The sequence below is a fragment of the Sceloporus occidentalis genome, unplaced genomic scaffold, assembly GCF_023333645.1.
Source record: "Sceloporus occidentalis isolate IW3139 unplaced genomic scaffold, rSceOcc1.0.p SCAF_7, whole genome shotgun sequence".
Classification (NCBI taxonomy): Eukaryota; Metazoa; Chordata; class Lepidosauria; order Squamata; family Phrynosomatidae; genus Sceloporus; species Sceloporus occidentalis.
Window position 1 is genome coordinate 87,051,076 of NW_028316987.1, and position 17,282 is coordinate 87,068,357.

The 17,282-nt window shown below is 42.7% G+C and overlaps 1 protein-coding gene across 8 annotated transcripts in view; it reads right to left on the reverse strand.

The window, feature by feature from the left end:
- Positions 1–17,282, reverse strand: part of RBM33 (RNA binding motif protein 33) — a 124,160-nt gene that overhangs the window by 71,081 nt on the left and 35,797 nt on the right. For all 8 annotated transcript variants that reach the window (XM_089533571.1, XM_089533569.1, XM_089533577.1 and 5 more), the window contains 3 exons: positions 13,275–13,483; positions 10,157–10,415; positions 8,874–8,932 (listed from right to left, as the gene is read on the reverse strand). In XM_089533571.1, the coding sequence (XP_089389697.1) occupies positions 8,874–8,932; positions 10,157–10,415; positions 13,275–13,483 (527 nt within the window). The remainder of the gene's footprint in view (positions 1–8,873; positions 8,933–10,156; positions 10,416–13,274; positions 13,484–17,282) is intronic.

The following is a 17,282-nucleotide window of genomic DNA, read 5'->3' on the forward strand; positions in this document are numbered from 1 at the left end:
TGGCCTTGGCTGTGATGTTTTCAAAGTGTGGGGTGTGAGTTTTAAAAGTTTGGCCTTGGTCCCATGTGGGCCAGAGAGTGTCACCATAGGGTGGCATTTTCAGATTTTGGGTTTCTGGCCTTTGGGTTAGTGTTCTTGGGTGCTTTGGTCATGGCTGTGATGATTTGAAAGTGTGGGCATCCATTTTTGCAAGTTTGGCCTTGATTTGATGTGGGCCAGAGAGTGTGACCTTGGGGTTGCATTTTCAGATTTTGGGTTTCTGGCCTTTGGGTTAGTGTTCTTGGGTGCTTTGGCCTTGGCTGTGATGTTTTCAAAGTGTGGGGTGTGAGTTTTAAAAGTTTGGCCTTGGTCCCATGTGGGCCAGAGAGTGTCACCATAGGGTGGCATTTTCAGATTTTGGGTTTCTGGCCTTTGGGTTAGTGTTCTTGGGTGCTTTGGCCTTGGCTGTGATGTTTTCAAAGTGTGGGGTGTGAGTTTTAAAAGTTTGGCCTTGGTCCCATGTGGGCCTCAGAGTGTCACCATAGGGTGGCATTTTCAGATTTTGGGTTTCTGGCCTTTGGGTTAGTGTTCTTGGGTGCTTTGGCCTTGGCTGTGATGTTTTCAAAGTGTGGGGTGTGAGTTTTAAAAGTTTGGCCTTGGTCCCATGTGGGCCAGAGAGTGTCACCATAGGGTGGCATTTTCAGATTTTGGGTTTCTGGCCTTTGGGTTAGTGTTCTTGGGTGCTTTGGTCATGGCTGTGATGATTTGAAAGTGTGGGCATCCATTTTTGCAAGTTTGGCCTTGATTTGATGTGGGCCAGAGAGTGTGACCTTGGGGTTGCATTTTCAGATTTTGGGTTTCTGGCCTTTGGGTTAGTGTTCTTGGGTGCTTTGGCCTTGGCTGTGATGTTTTCAAAGTGTGGGGTGTGAGTTTTAAAAGTTTGGCCTTGGTCCCATGTGGGCCAGAGAGTGTCACCATAGGGTGGCATTTTCAGATTTTGGGTTTCTGGCCTTTGGGTTAGTGTTCTTGGGTGCTTTGGCCTTGGCTGTGATGTTTTCAAAGTGTGGGGTGTGAGTTTTAAAAGTTTGGCCTTGGTCCCATGTGGGCCTCAGAGTGTCACCATAGGGTGGCATTTTCAGATTTTGGGTTTCTGGCCTTTGGGTTAGTGTTCTTGGGTGCTTTGGCCTTGGCTGTGATGTTTTCAAAGTGTGGGGTGTGAGTTTTAAAAGTTTGGCCTTGGTCCCATGTGGGCCAGAGAGTGTCACCATAGGGTGGCATTTTCAGATTTTGGGTTTCTGGCCTTTGGGTTAGTGTTCTTGGGTGCTTTGGTCATGGCTGTGATGATTTGAAAGTGTGGGCATCCATTTTTGCAAGTTTGGCCTTGATTTGATGTGGGCCAGACAGTGTGACCTTGGGGTTGCATTTTTAGATTTGGGGGTTTTGGCCTTTGGGTTAGTGTTCTTGGGTGCTTTGGTCATGGCTGTGATGATTTGAAAGTGTGGGCATCCATTTTTGCAAGTTTGGCCTTGATTTGATGTGGGCCAGACAGTGTGACCTTGGGGTTGCATTTTTAGATTTGGGGGTTTTGGCCTTTGAGTTTGGGTTCTGGGGTGGTTTGGTCATGGCTGTGATGATTTGAGTGTGTGGGATGTGAGTTTTGCATGTTTGGCCTTGATTTGATGTGGGCCAGAGAGTGTGACCTTGGGGGTGGGGGTGGTTTCCAATTGTGGCTTTTGCTCAGTGCCTGTGCCTTTTGTCCTTTTTAGGCTTGAGCTATGGCTCCCAAGAAAGCCACAGATAAAAGCGGCGGTGACAAAAAGAAGAGGGCTCCCTTGTCCTTGGAGGACAAGAAGGAAATCATCGCCAAGCATGAGAGGGGCGTGCGCTTGGTGGACATTGCCAAGGAGTATGGAAGAAACCCTTCGACAATTGGCACTGTCCTCAAGCAGAAGGAGGCCATCAGAGCCGTTGTGGCTCCTGCGAAAGGCGTGACTACGATTGCCAAGCAGAGGACACCAAAGCACGAGGAGATGGAGCGCCTGCTGCTCCTCTGGATTAAAGAAAAGGAGCGAGTCGGGGACACTGTGACCACCTCGGTCATCTGTGAGAAGGCCACCACCATTTTTGAAGACCTGGCCAGCAAGGAGGCAGGCGAAGGAACTTCTTCCCAGGAGGAGCCAGCCACCCCGGAATTCAAAGCATCACGTGGCTGGTTTGAAAGGTTCAAAAGGAGGACCGGGATCCACTCTGTCGTCCGTCACGGCGAGGCGTCCAGCGCAGACCACCAGGCCGCCGAAGCATTTGTCATCGAGTTCAAGGCCATGGTGGAGGAGGAAGGCTACGTCCCGCAGCAAGTGTTCAATTGCGACGAGACGGGCCTCTTCTGGAAGAAGATGCCTCGCCGCACCTACATCACCCAGGAGGAGAGGAGATTGCCAGGCCACAAGCCTATGAAGGACCGCTTCACACTTGCGTTGTGTGCGAATGCCAGCGGGGACTGTAAGATCAAGCCCCTGTTGGTGTACCACTCGGAAAATCCAAGGGCCTTCAAGACACACAACATTCAGAAGGACAGGTTGCCAGTGATGTGGCGTTCCAATGGCCGCGCATGGGTCACACGCCTCCTTTTCGTGGAGTGGATCAACAGTGTCTTCGCCCCGACTGTGAAGCGGTACCTGGAGGAAGAGGATTTGCCCTTGAAGTGCCTCCTCCTCTTGGACAATGCTCCTGCGCACCCGCATGGCCTGGAAAAGGACATCCTTGCAGAGTTCTCCTTCATCAAGGTCCAGTTTCTGCCGCCCAACACGACCTCCCTCTTGCAACCCATGGACCAGCAGGTCATTGCCAACTTCAAGAAGATCTACACCAAGCACCTGTTCAAGCGGTGTTTTGATGTAACGGAGAGCACACAGCTGACCCTGCGAGAGTTCTGGAAGCAGCACTTTGATATCGTCGTGTGCTTGAAGATGGTGGACTTGGCCTGGCAGGAGATCACCAGGCGCAACCTGATTGCTGCGTGGAGGAAGCTGTGGCCTGATGCTTCTTCCTTGGAAGGGTCACAGACCGAGGGTGCTGAGCCAGGTGAAGAAGAAGAGGTGACTGAGATTGTCTCCATCGCAAGGTCCCTGGGACTTGACGTGGACAACGAGGACGTGGAGGAACTCATCGAGGAGCACAGCGAGGACCTGACAACAGAGGACCTGAAGGCCTTGGCGGCCATGCAACACTCGGCCGTGGATGAGGACGTGCTCCATTTTGACAGGGGCCAGGAGGAGGAGGCGGCGGGGGCATTTTTGCCAACGGCAGAAATTAAAGACATTTTGCGGCAATTCCACAATGTGTCTTCTTATGTTGAGAAGCATCACCCTGAGAAGGTGCTCACCAGCCATGCCATTGCCCATTTTGATAATGTCTGCCTTAGCCATTTTAGGAACCTGCTTAAGGCCCGGCAAAAGCAGACATCCTTGGACCAGTTCTTCACAAAAGAGGGAGAACCGTCATCCAAGAAGGGCAAAGGTGCTCAGGACCCTTAAAAAAAACACCAAATTTAAAAAAAAATGTTGTTAAAATGGTTAACTTTGTTAAAATGGTTAACTTTGTTAAATTGGTTGAATTGGTTAAATTGGTTGAATTGGTTAAATTGGTTGAATTGGTTAAATTGGTTAAATTGGTTGAATTGGTTGAATTGGTTAAATTGGTTAAATTGGTTTAAATTGGTTTAAATTTGGTTTTTTGGCTGCCCCTCTCCTCCTCCTCCTCCTCCTGCCTCACTCTGAGATGCCAGGACCAGCAAAGATAAGTCAAAACCTTTTTTTCTTTATCCTTTAGAAACTTTAGAATGGACCTGCATGTCATTCTTAAGCTCTTTAGTGCCTCAGGCAACTTTGTATTACATTGTATTGTAGGGTACTTAGCTTAATAGGCCTCTATTGTACCTTTGTTTTCACTTGCAGGTTCAGTCTGAGGTCATAGAACGCATTAGTTATTTTCAATGGAAAATGTGTTTCGGGTTACGAAATTTTCGGGTTACGAAAGGAATAGCGGAACGAATTAATTTCGTAACCCGAGGTACCAGTGTATTAAAAGAACTGGCAAGTGTAATATCGGAGCCACTGGCAATAATCTCTGAGAACTCCTGGAGAACAGGAGAAGTCCCAGCAGACTGGAGGAGGGCAAATGTTCCCATCTTCGAAAAGGGAAAAAAGAGGATCCCAACAATTATTGTCCAGTTAGTCTGACATCAATACCAGGAAAGATTCTAAGCAGATCATTAAACAGAGTGTCGGTGAACATTTAGAAGGGAATTCCATAATCACAAAGAGTCAACATGGGTTCCAGAGAAAAAAGTCATGCCAGACAAATCTTATCTTTCTTTGATAAAATTACCAGCTTGGTAGATGAAGGATATAGCATATCTTGATTTCAGTAAGGCCTTTGACAAAGTTTCCCATGACATTCTTGAAAACAAGCTTGCAAAATGCAGGCTAGACAAGGTAACTGTTACATGGATTTGTAATTGGTTGACTGGCGGAACCCAAAGGGTGCTCAACAATGGCTCCTTTTTATCCTGGAGAGAAGTGACCAGTGGGGTCCCACAAGGCTCTGTCCTGGACCCAGTGCTATTCAAAATCTTTATAAATGACTTGGATGACAGAATTGGGGGCATACTTATCAAATTTGCAGATGACACCAAATTAGGAGGAATAGCTAATACTCCAGATGACAGGATCAAAATTCAAAATGACCTGAATAGACTAGAAAACTGGGCCAAAGCTAACAAAATGAATTTCAACACAGATAAATGTAAGGTACTGCACTCAGGGCGGAAAAATGAAATGCACAGATATAGAATGGGGGACACCTGGCTGAATGAGACTACATGTGAAAGGGATCTAGGAATCCAAGTAGACCACAAGTTGAACATGAGTCAACAGTGTGATGCGGCAGCTTAAAAGGCCAATGCAATTTTAGGCTGCATCAATAAAAGTATAGTGTCTAGATCAAGGGAAGAAACAGTGCCACTCTATTCTGCTTTGGTCAGGCCCCACCTGGAATATTGTGTCCAGTTCTGGGCGCCACAATTCAAAAAGGACATTGAGAAACTGGAGCATGTCCAAAGGAGGGCAACTAAAATGGTGAAGGGTCTGGAAACCATGCCCTATGAGGAACTCCTTAGGGAGCTGGGTATGTTTAGCCTAGAGAAAAGAAGGTTAAGAGGTGATATGATAGCCCTGTTTAAATACTTGAAGGGATGTCATATTGAGGAGGGAATAAGCTTGTTTTCTGCTGCTCCAGAGAACAGGACCCGGAACAATGGATGCAAGCTACAAGAAAGGAGATTCCACCTCAACATTAGGAGGAACTTCCTGACTGTAAGGGCTATTCGACAGTGGAATACACTCCCTCGGAGTGTAGTGGAGTCTCCTTCCCTGGAGGTCTTTAAACAGAGGCTGGATGGCCATCTGTTGGGGATGCTTTGCTGGAGAGTTCCTGCATGCCACGGGGTTGGACTGGATGGCCCTTGTGGTCTCTTCCAACTCTATGATTCTAACTCCTACTTCCACTCCCAGTCAAACTGCATGCTGAATCTATCTCCTTCCTGGAAAAAGTACATGGTAAGAATAGCAAATTGCCAATCTATGGTCTGGATCTAGTTTTTCAAGCATTAAGGCAGTGTGTGTGTATTTGCAGCTTAAAGTGACACAGACAAAGATTCAGCATACTACCAATCTTGAGAGAATCTTTCAGATATTATATTCATTCTTCAGAGTAACACCGCCTGATAACACCACACCAATAAGGCTCATAAGTTTCACATCTGATTCAACCTCACATACAAGTTGAGGGCAGGTTTTGAGGTCAAAATCATGGATTTTGATATGGCCTGTGGATAAATCAAGGGCAAAATTTAAGGGCATGTAATAAAGGATGTAAAGCATAAAGCTGAGGAAAACAATGCCAAAGAACATATAAAATTCAGGCAAGCATAATGTTTGGATTCACCCAAAATGTTGGATGGATGAGTAGGGAACTACGGTAAATGGTAGCTGTGCAATGTATCGGGGAGACAAACAGGCATAGGCAGGGCTAAGAAAATGCATACGTATCAAAAAGGATGTAAAGGCAAAGCAAAGCAAATGGCAACTATGTTAGCATTAATTACAGCCTTTAACTTTAATATAATATTTTTGCCTAATTTTAACTCAGAAAACTGACAAACATGCACAAATTGTGTGTTTTCCAGGCTATGTGGCCATGTTCTAGAAGAGATTATTCCTGATGTTTCGCCAGCAACTGTGGCTGGCATCTTCAGAGAATGCTGACCTGGAAGAGAGTTGGTATATATATACTGCGTGACCCTGAGCAAGGAGGAGTGATTCCCATGTTAATCTGTGTATTGTTCTGTTGTTGATGGCAGGGCCTCAGGGCGGGAGGATATGCAAAAGAGGATCAGTGTCCTCTTTTGTCTGCTGGGAAAGGCCTTGACCCTGGGTGGTTTCTCATTTGCATTTGCTGAGTGTTGATTTTGCAGGACTGGTAGTCAAAGATTGGCCCTCTCTAGATGGGCCTTTTAGCATGTACCGAGTACATGCTAGGGTTGCCTTGGAGCGTCCTTTACAGATGCTCCCTAACCCTAGCACGTACTCTGTACGTCAAAATGGTGGCGCCCTGTACAGATGGACACCGCCATTTTGATGTGATGGCTGTGCCACGTCCAAATGGCGCGGCGTGCCCGTGATGTGCTTGCGCCACTGCAGGACGCTTGTGGTGCCCTTTCAGCAGTGCTGGAAGGAGCTCCAAAATGGAGCTCCTTCCTGGGGAGCCCCTCATTCCCACAGCCACCAAACGGCTGCAGGAACGAAGCCGGGGGGAAAGGGGCCAAGTGGCCCCTTTCTCTCCCAGCAGCAGCTCCATGGGGTGTCCTGGGGCATGGAGCCCCAAGGACACCCCTTTCCAGGCCGGGGGGAAGCGGCATTTTGCCACTTCCCTGAGGCCTGGAAAAGCGGCGGATCGGGGCCTCTGGGACTGCCGCTGTGGCTGCTCAAGCCCCGATCCGGCAGGGAAAGGGGTGGGTGCAGGCCGCCAAAAAGGGGCGATCTGTATCCCACCTTTGTTTACTTTAAGGGTTTCTTCTTTCCTGTTGAAGTTGTTCAAGTGTTTGTGGATTTCAATGGCTTCCCTGTGCATTCTGACCTGATTGTTGTTGGCATGGTCCAGAATTTCAGTGTTTTCAAACAGCATTTTTGTGCCCAGGATGGTTTATAATGTGTTCTGCTCCTGCACAAACGTCTTAATCAAATCCTTCAAACTCTAATCCTTATCACTGGAATAACATTACTGGAATCCCCTTATCTAAGTAAAATGATACAAGGCAAGAGCTTAGTCATAGGAGAACCCCAAAGAAGCACCAATCCCCCCTACTCTTTTGGTTCTCCATTGAGGGGAAATGCAAAAGAGTCACTGCCATTTTCCCACCCACGTATTCAAAAAGTCTCCTTAATCCAATTTGCAAACCTGCTGCTGAAATACCGTCCAGAAAATGAGGTAGCATCTCAGAATGTGAGTTGGTCATTTTTTGTTCCTAGAATCCTTTGTCATATACATAATATTCAGTGCCTCCATTAACAATGGCACATATTCTGTTCTTTTTAAGTTTTGCTGATTTGCAGGATATTATAAAGATCTAAAACTTGAGTGTTCTGAAGAAAGGTGACCCCATATGTTATTACAAAGTCCTTAATCCAAAAGAAGATTAACTCATTTAAAAAAAGGGATTTTAATTTAAAACCAAAATTCTGTCATTCTTCACCATATCCATTACATAAAATAAAATGAAGAGTTTGTAAAACTACTGAACTGCCCACATGATTCACACATTTGCTAATGTATTTAATAACAATTACTATTATTAATCTCTCTCAGAAGGAAATGATATGATACATGATTATCAAACCATCTTTAAGGGGAAAAAACAAACCTTTGCTTATAGGACTATGGAAATATATCTCCATATTTTAGAAGGAACATTTGAAAAATTGTTGGCTAATTTTTCTTTAAATTTCTTGACAGGCAGATAAAGGCTGTGTATGTATTTTAAACATCCATTACTACTTTCCCATATCGTTTTTGGTTAAACTGTATGATTCTAAGTGCACAGGAAAGACGCAGGAAATGTGGTCATATTTTTCTGGCAAATGAAAACAACAGCACTCCCATGGGCTTTGATACTCAGGGTGAAGAAATTGTAACATAGGTAATATAAGGCTGGAAAAAAAATAAATTTGCAAAATTTACATATTACAAGTATGTGAATGACAAGAGAAGTGTGTGTATTCAATGTCATTCAGAGAAGTAAATCAATCAAGGATGGTGAATTAGCTAAGAAAAAGAGGTGGCTAGTGTGTTTTAGAAGCCAAAAGATAAGAAAGGGGGAGGGTCAGTCAATGTCAGATCAACTTCTGATATTAAATGCTTAGAATCACCATAAAACAAGAACTGATCTTTACATTTACACAAGAAATTTGTCATTTGACTTTCAAACATGGAACATTTAGTATGCCCTTTTTATTAAATAAGCAATCCTTCTATTTGTTTTAGAAGGACTATAATGGACAAAGGTGTGTCCTTTAAAAACCCATGCCAATTATTTTTTTTTAATTCCCCATTGGTAAGACTAGTTCAACAATTTTACAATTAAGCAAAATTAATTCTGCTCTCAAAAATTCATTGACCTTAAGCTTTTAACAAACAATTTTCTAACTCACAGATCATTGTCAATATTTACAAATCCTTAAAATTATATTTCACTGGCACAGCTTTTATTTGCCATATTAATATTTCTTTCCAAATGTATGCTTATCCATATCAGAGAAGAAAAAACAGCTGCTACTCACAGGAAATCTCTGGGGTCCTACAGCAGGTCTTGGCTGGGCTGGTACTGGCAGCAAGGGCACTAGAAACAAGGAACACACCTTTTAAATCACTTTATTTTAGCCAAGTGTACAGATCATTTTTATATGCAGTACAATCATAGGCAACTGCCTTTTTCTTCAAGTCCCTACAGCAAGGCAAAATTTATTAACACCATGCAATAGGGTAATTATGATACTGTTGGCATCACCTACAAAATGTCTCCATTTTGTAGAAGTAATCTATAAGCAAATCAACTACCCATCCAAGGTACCTTTTCTAAAGGAAAGCTACTGTGTAACACAAGTTATGAGGCAGGTACCACCCAATGACTGGACACAAGAAAAAATTTTAACAACATTGCATCAAAGACATACCACAACTTTACAAATATTGAGATGCAACACCAAGGATAACTTATTCTGCAATTCAGTAACAATCCTGAACAGACTCACTATGGAGTAGCCCAACTGCCTTCAGTTGTACTTACTTCTCAGAAAGTAAGGACTGCACTGTAAATAAATTGCCTTACATTTTCTTACTTTGCAAGGTTTTTTTTTTACATTTTCAAATATCAAGCATTCAAATAAACTGGATGTTTACAAACTGGATTGAAAGGAAAAAAAGGAAGCCCACAGAAGCTGGTAACAACATATCTATGGGACAGAAACTGTTCAGAATTAGCCTTTTTTAAAGTCAGTATTCAATGGATACTCTGTTTCTCTTGATGCTCATCTTAATTACACAACTGCTTTGACCTAACAGAAAATTCTGAACCAAAACAACACTGGCAGTAGCACTGAGAGTAGTTTGTATTTAATCTAAATATAATTTAATCTAAATTCAATAACACTTGCTTCCGTTTCACAAACAAACATACAGCTGTCTGCAGAAATGAAGGCAGTAACGATAGTACATCGAGAACAGTAACTTCTCAACCACTGCTATATAGCTGGACAAAAGCAATTATGTGTCTATATATTATTATTATTATTAAACTTTATTTATGACGCGCTGTAGATGTACACATAGAGAAATATAGGATCAAACCATTGATCCATGTAGCTCAGCATGGTCTACTGTAAGAACAGCTCTCCAAGGCTTCAGATGGGTTTCTGCCCATTGTTACTTATCAGTGCCACTGAGAGAAAGACCTCCTTTGTCCAAACCAGGTGCTCTAGCTAAACTATGGCCTTTTCCCACTACATCTGCAGCATTGCCTGCATAAGAATAAGGGCCATATCCAGGCTGTCTAAAAAAATCTCACCTTGTACAGGTGTTACTACAGTCCCTTTGAAGTGTGGGTTTATGTGTATGTTTTTTGGCTGCTGAGATGTCACTGGAGGAGGAGTCATCAGTATTCTTGGTGTTTCCAGTTGGGGTGGCATATGAATCCCTTGAGGGGGAGGGGGTGGTGTGTGATGCTGAGGGGGAATGGGTAGCAGACCCTGTAACTGCTGTTGCTGCTGTTGCTGGAAAAGATTCCTAATGGGTTGCTGATGACGAAATATCCTCTCTGAATGAGCCTGAAATAGAAAAGGAGATAATCATTTTCTTCAAATTGCATTATCTTACAAACTAAATGAACATTCCCATCCAACTGACACTCCATGAGAAAATGAAATTAAACAAATTGATGGATTAATCTTAAATTAAGCTGAAATAGATGCCATTTAAAGTTTAAGAGCCATTGTAACAAAATAAAACATCCATGTCCAGAGGCAGTATGCTTCCAAAAACCAGGTTTAGACTTCTCTACTTTAGGAATGAGAAAAGTGACTATTGGGGCAAATCTGAGGTTCCCCAATGACCACACTCTATTGCCCGGATTTTATACTGGGCTTTTCCCAATCTAAAAAGTCAAAATGACTCTTCTAAATTACTAACAGTTAAGAGGTGCTGGTTTTTGTCCCACCGCTGGAATGCATGCCTCTTCTAAAACTTAACAGGCTACAAAACATCTCCTAATTTTGTTCTACCTGAAGGTCTCCACTCTTAAAAGATTCCTTCCCCAAATTCTGGGAGATTCTTCCCTAACTCCTATCACAACCCAGATTTCACATTTAGCAATGTCCTTTTTCTCTCTCAACCAGTCATTCAACAATGTCTCCTGGTGTTCTGAGTAGCATCTTTCAAAGGCTGAAGGTGCTGCCTTGCAAAGTAGGAAAGTTGGAAATTTGGTTCTTTTTTCCATACACTGAGGTCAGGATCAAGCTCCAGGTGCAGAATTTTGGTTGGACAAACCAGAGAAGATGCATTGTCTTCAACCTGGCCACCACTAGAATCAAGTTGCTACAACAGATGGCTGCATGGTTCCAACACTAGATAGTTGTTGTATCAACAAAGGAATTTAGATCCAGACACCAACCAGATCAGTTTATAATCTCATACTAGAACGAAGATGCCTAGAAAATCCCTCTATGTTTTAATTTTTAATCTAAAAATATGCTAAGTGATGTTCCACACACAAACATACACAATGACTTGAGTGTGTATGGGTGAGGCACATAAACTGTATTTCAACAACTGAGCTAGGGCCGTAGCTAGGGGAGGGCAGGCGGGGCACAGCCCTGGGGCCCCTGCTCAAAGGGGGCCCCGCACCGCCCTCCCTTGCCTCGCCTCGCCAACCTCACTCTGTCTTCCCTGCATGGCTCCCCCAGCCTCTCCCTCCCAACAACAGGGAAGTCAGGAAGACTGGAGTTGTGGCCATGTGGGGCCTGAGGGGGAGGTGCCAGGCTGGCAAAATGGAGCTCTGGAGGAGAGGGAGGGACGGGCGGATGAGAGACTGCATCAGGCTGCATCCACACTGGAGAAATAACTGGGTTTTTGGCAGCGCTTTAACTCTTTTTCTGGCTCACCACTATGGAACTCTGGGAGTTGGAGCATGTTGTGAGGCCCAGATATCAAGGTTTGAGTGTTTTTCTGGCTCAAGGCTATGGAATTCTGGGAGTTGACATATGTTGTGGGGCCCAGAGCTCAAAGCTTAACTCTTTTTGGTCTCCTTTTATAGGACATGTCCTACATTTCACACTTCTGCCCAGAAGGAATTTCAAAATGTCCACTATTTTTTGTAAGATGACCAAATGTCCTCCTTTGCTAGGACGTGTCCTATGTTTCAACTTTCTGGCCAGGAGGAATGTCAAAATGTCTTCCATTTTTGGTAGAATGACCACATGTCCTCCTTTATCCAGGACACGGCCTACACTTCAGCCCTGTCCAGGAGCAATGTCAAAACGTCCTCCATTTTACCAGGGTGACCAGACATCCGTTATCCAGGACACATCCTACATTTCTGCCCAGGAGGAATTTCAAAACATCCTGGTTTGTTCAGAGTTTGCCTTTGCCAGTTTTTCCTTGAGGCTGAGAGTGTGTGACTTACATGCTTAATGGGTTTTCTTGCTTTGTTCAGAGAGTTTGCCTTTGGTGACTTGGGTGTGTACGAGTGTGTGCCTTCAAGAGGTTTTCTTGGGAGGTTTGTTCAGAGGGAATTTCTCTTCACCTTCCCTTAAGGCTGAGAGAGTGTGACCCAAGCCCAGTGAGTTTTTTATGTCCAAAGAAGGGATCGAACCTTGGTTCTCCTCCACCGCTGCCTCCTGCCACACTTCCTCAGATGCATTTAGTCTCAGAGGTGCTCCAAAATCTCTGTGTCTTTGAATTCTTTTATTATTATTATTATTATTATTATTATTATTATTATTATTATTATTATTATTAACTGAAAGAAAGAAGTTGGCAGCATGAGCTTTCCTAAAGTCTGGTTCCTGAGATGCATTTAGTCTCAGAGGTGCAACAAGATCTCCACAATATAAGCATTTATATTACTTTTTAAAAAAAATTAATAATGTTTTTGGCTTTTAGTTAGTTATGTCCTCCACTTTTCTTAAATGTCCTATATTTTGGGGTAAATCTTGTCCTACATTTTGGGGTAGGTAAATTTTATACTACATTTTTTCTACATTTTGTCCCAGTTTGGTGGTAGAAAATTATGACAACCGAGCCATGACATGCGGCTCCTTTATCCACTGCAACAGAGGCAGCATAAGTACTCTGGGGAGGCGCTGTGACGTCCCTTGTGCGCTGCACCATTTTGACATGGCGCATGAGCCATGTCATCGACACGTGCCCCATGTAAATAGCGGTGTGCCAAGATGGCGCCCGTGGCTCGCGGTAGGACTCAGGATATAAAAAAATATAGGGGCCCAAAATGTACTTTCTGCCCCAGGGCCCCTAAAGGCCTAGCTACAGGCCTGAACTCAGCTATTAAGCTAATAACCTAGAAAGGAAGCTGAAGGCAGGTAGTTTAATCTCCCACAACTTCATTTAAATACTAAAATTTACCAACTCTTAAGAATCCATCAATATAATCATCATTGCATTTAAGATACCGTAATAGCTGTCTGAGTCGCCAGCAGTGCAGGCCTGTGATCCTTCATTCTTCCTCTTTCATTGTTGTCTCTTCTTTGTTCTCCCATTCCACGACACATCAAAGGCCCTCCTCGCCTTCCTCCTCTTCTTGAGCCATAACGTCCCTGCTTCATCTGTCTTTCCCGCTCCTCAAATTCATGTAATGCAGCTTTGGCTTCAGCAGAAAGTTCTGTAGATGAAGAAACAGGAACATTTAAGTATCTATCCAAAGGATTCAAATGCTAAGGAACTGATACTGCAGCTGTAACAGAATTACATCCAGCTTCCTCCTTAATAAGCTACCTATAGCAATATGATCCAATAATGTTTAATTTTGTCATTCCTTGTTGTAATTTCAGTCTGTGAGAAAAATAGCAAGAATAAAGTCTATTAAAACACTGCTCAGCTACTGAATTGTTAAAAACTGATTTTCTCTCCATCAGTTTATTACTAAATTTGACTTCAGAACACAGGTATGTATGGCAAATTGTTGTTGTTTTGTGCCTTCAAGTTATCTCTGATTTATGGTGACCCTAAGGTAAACTTATCACTGGATTTTCTTTGCAAGATCTGTTCAGAGAGAGTTTACCTTTGCCTTCCTGAGGATGAGTTTGTGTGACTTAGCCAAGGTCACCAAGTGGGTTTCCATGGCTGAGTGGGCATTCAAACTTTGGTCTCCAGTTGTTACACCTTCAAAATCTATATATGGAATTATTTTTAATTTCCATTTCTCTTATAAGAACTTTAGTTCAGAAAATAATGGAAACAAACTGTACATAAAATACATGAATGGAAACTACATATAGTTGAATTGATCTGAGTACATTTCCTCAGTGAGTACTAATGTTATCTTCATTTCTTTTACATGTCGACCTCATCAGTAAAAATAAAGATAGTCATCAAACCATAATTTTATTAGTAACATTCTGAGAAGGGAGGTTTCTAAAATGAAGGACTGTATGCCTTCGATAAAGAAAATATATGTGCATAGATTTAAATATCAGCTAAAACTAATGTTAAGACCCACAGTGGTATGGTTCAACTTTAGTGTCATATCCTGCAACAAGGTCAAAATATCCAGCATCTTTACAAAGAAGCACAGTCTTTGGTTCTACAGCTGACACCAGAAAAAAAGATTAAACTCTTAACAAGTAAAGGATGTGAAAACACAAATCGAGCCTTGGGCATGATACATTTATACAGCTAGGGTATATTAGCATTATTTTTACCAGGATAAACAACCTCATTTTACCAGCACTAGACAAAAACTCAACAAAAATTCAACTCAGTTCAAGCATACATTCTTTATATAGATAGTAGTGGCTTCATTCATAGCAGACTGCATAACCAGAACTACAGTATGAATATTAGTTTAATTTTCAGGTTGTTATCCAAGCAGCAAATTCAGAAATATACGAATGCAACGCCTGTATAATACTAGGACTCAATTTCTGAACTTGCTGTTTCTCTCTACCCCTGCATACAGAAACTGTATCTAAATATAAGAAATTCCATTAGGCAATCACTATTATTATTATTTTTTACCTAAAAGCTTTTTCCCTTCATATTTTGAAGGAAGGAGGCTTGTCATCATGTCTAAAAAACTAACTGCTTCATGAAAGCTTTTTCTTTATGCAGCAGAACTGGGAAAATCTGGTATGTACTACTGTGCTGTCCAAAATTATTTTTATTAGTGAGCTGACAACCTTGTTAGGCTGTTCTATTACTGTTGTCTTTTGCATTTTCCAGCCTTGCCAAAAGGAGCACAGCTGGGGAAAGTGACTGAAGAGATAGACTGCAGGGACATATGACACAGAGGAGCAGTGACCCTTAGGTGGACACCTTTTGCTGTTAAAAATGGAAATCTGCTTTCTCTGTGACTGAGGTAGCCCACCTGTGTATGTGTTTCCAAGTCATCTGTTGACTTATGGTAAACCACATGATTTTCATAGGATTTTCTTAAGAAAGGAATACTGGAGGTGGTTTTGCCAGTTATGTCCTCTGAAGTATAGCCTACACAGCATCTGGTATTCATTGGCAGTGTCCCATCCAAATACTAACCACAGCTGACCCTGCTTAGCTTCCAAGATCAGACAAGATCTTATGCCTTTGGGGCATTTAGGCCCTGAGAATGCTGCTAGTGCTCATGAAACCATTTCAAGGTCACCACACCAGGGTAGCCTACTGTGTCAAGTGCAGGGACAAAAAAATTGGCCTCTGGCATAGTTGACCATGGGAGCTATCATGGCATAGTGATTTGAGTGTTGGACTACATCTCTGCACATCTGTTCAGCCATGAAACCCACTGGGAGACCCTGGGCATATCACATGCTCACAGCCTCAAGGAAAGGAAAGTCAAACATCCTCCGAACAGATCTTTCCAAGTGAACTTCATGACAGGGCACCATAGAATCGCCATATGTTGGAAATGGCTTGAAAGCACATAACAACAACAACAACAGATGACCACAAAGGAAGCTTTGTGAGAAAAAAAGATACACACTCTTTTTTTACCAGCAAGTTTGGGAGGGCTAGAAGAGGAAGAGCATGTGACCTCCCTTCTATCCACAATTCCTTATTACTACGTCTTGTAATATTCTCAATTACATTTTGACTGAAATGAACAAGTTTTCCCAAGGGTATCTATTTCTTTAAATATCTATTATGTTATGTAAAATATGTATGTCATACATTTTATACATTATTTCTCTGATACTTCAAAGTGCTCACAAAACAGGAAGATATAAAACCAATAGAGCATCTGTAAGCTTATCAGGACAATACTGCCCTAAATACAGGTTGACTTTCTCTTATCCCTAAGTCCAAAACATTCCAAAACTAAAACATTTTTTCATGGGAGGCTGAGACATTGACACCTTTTGCTTTCTGATGGTTCAATGTACACAAACTTCGTTTCACGTACAAAATTATTTTTAAAATATTGTATAAAATTACCTTCAGGCTATGTGTATATGAATGTTGTGTTTAGACTTGGGCCCCATCTCAAATATATCTTATTCTGTATGTATACTGTGTATATATATATATATATATATATATATATATATATATGCAAACACAGGTATTCCAAGATCTAAACCCCTCTGGTCCCAAGCAGTTCGGATAAGGGAAAGACTCAACCTGCATCTTCAGATAATATTTTCCAGCAAACTTCTAAGAAACCTCTGGATATGTTTTCTGATAAACTGTTCTGCGAATCTAGGGCTTTCACTGAAAAATCCCCAGTTTATGCAGAAGCCAAGCTTATTTCCTGGCATATGGTATGAAAAGTATAAAGCTGAATATCTGATGAGGTGAGCATATGCGGAAAACCCTGGCATGCTAGGGCCAAATCATGGAGATGGAGGTCCAAGGCCTGCAACCTTTGGAGCTTCCAGATAGATGCAGCCTTCCACAGCTCCCCACTGATGCTCCTCTCATTCTCCTCCCATGGGCAGCATCCCACCTTCTCTCACATAGCTCCTCCCTCCTCCTTTCCAGTGGCACCTTTCCTTCTTTTTAAAAAAACGTTGCCCACCCCAAAGAGCTGCATAGCCCCCTCAACATTGGCAACGACACAATGTGATCTTCTCTCAGATAAGAACAGTTTTAATTCTATCTCTCTCCCCCTTTCAGATCCAGACATTTTCTTTTCAGAAAGGAGGGAAGTTGGGTGCCTGGTATAAAGTCCATATGACAAGCACACAGTGGTCCTGCTAAGAAAAATGTTTGTCACCACAAAAGAGGGGGGGGGGAGGAATGGCTGAGAGTCAAAAGAGGATCCAGATGCCAACTTGCCCTCCTTTTCCCCAGTGCTCTTGTTCCCCCCAAATTCCACTTAAAGTCAGTCAACCCTGCAGAGAAGTACTTCATGAGATGGAAGGAGCTACCACTGAAAGAAAGGGGGGACAGAAGAAAGTTGATCTTCCTTCCTCCAGTATATACACTTCCTTGGAACCTGGTTGCCACACAGTGTATTTTATACCCAC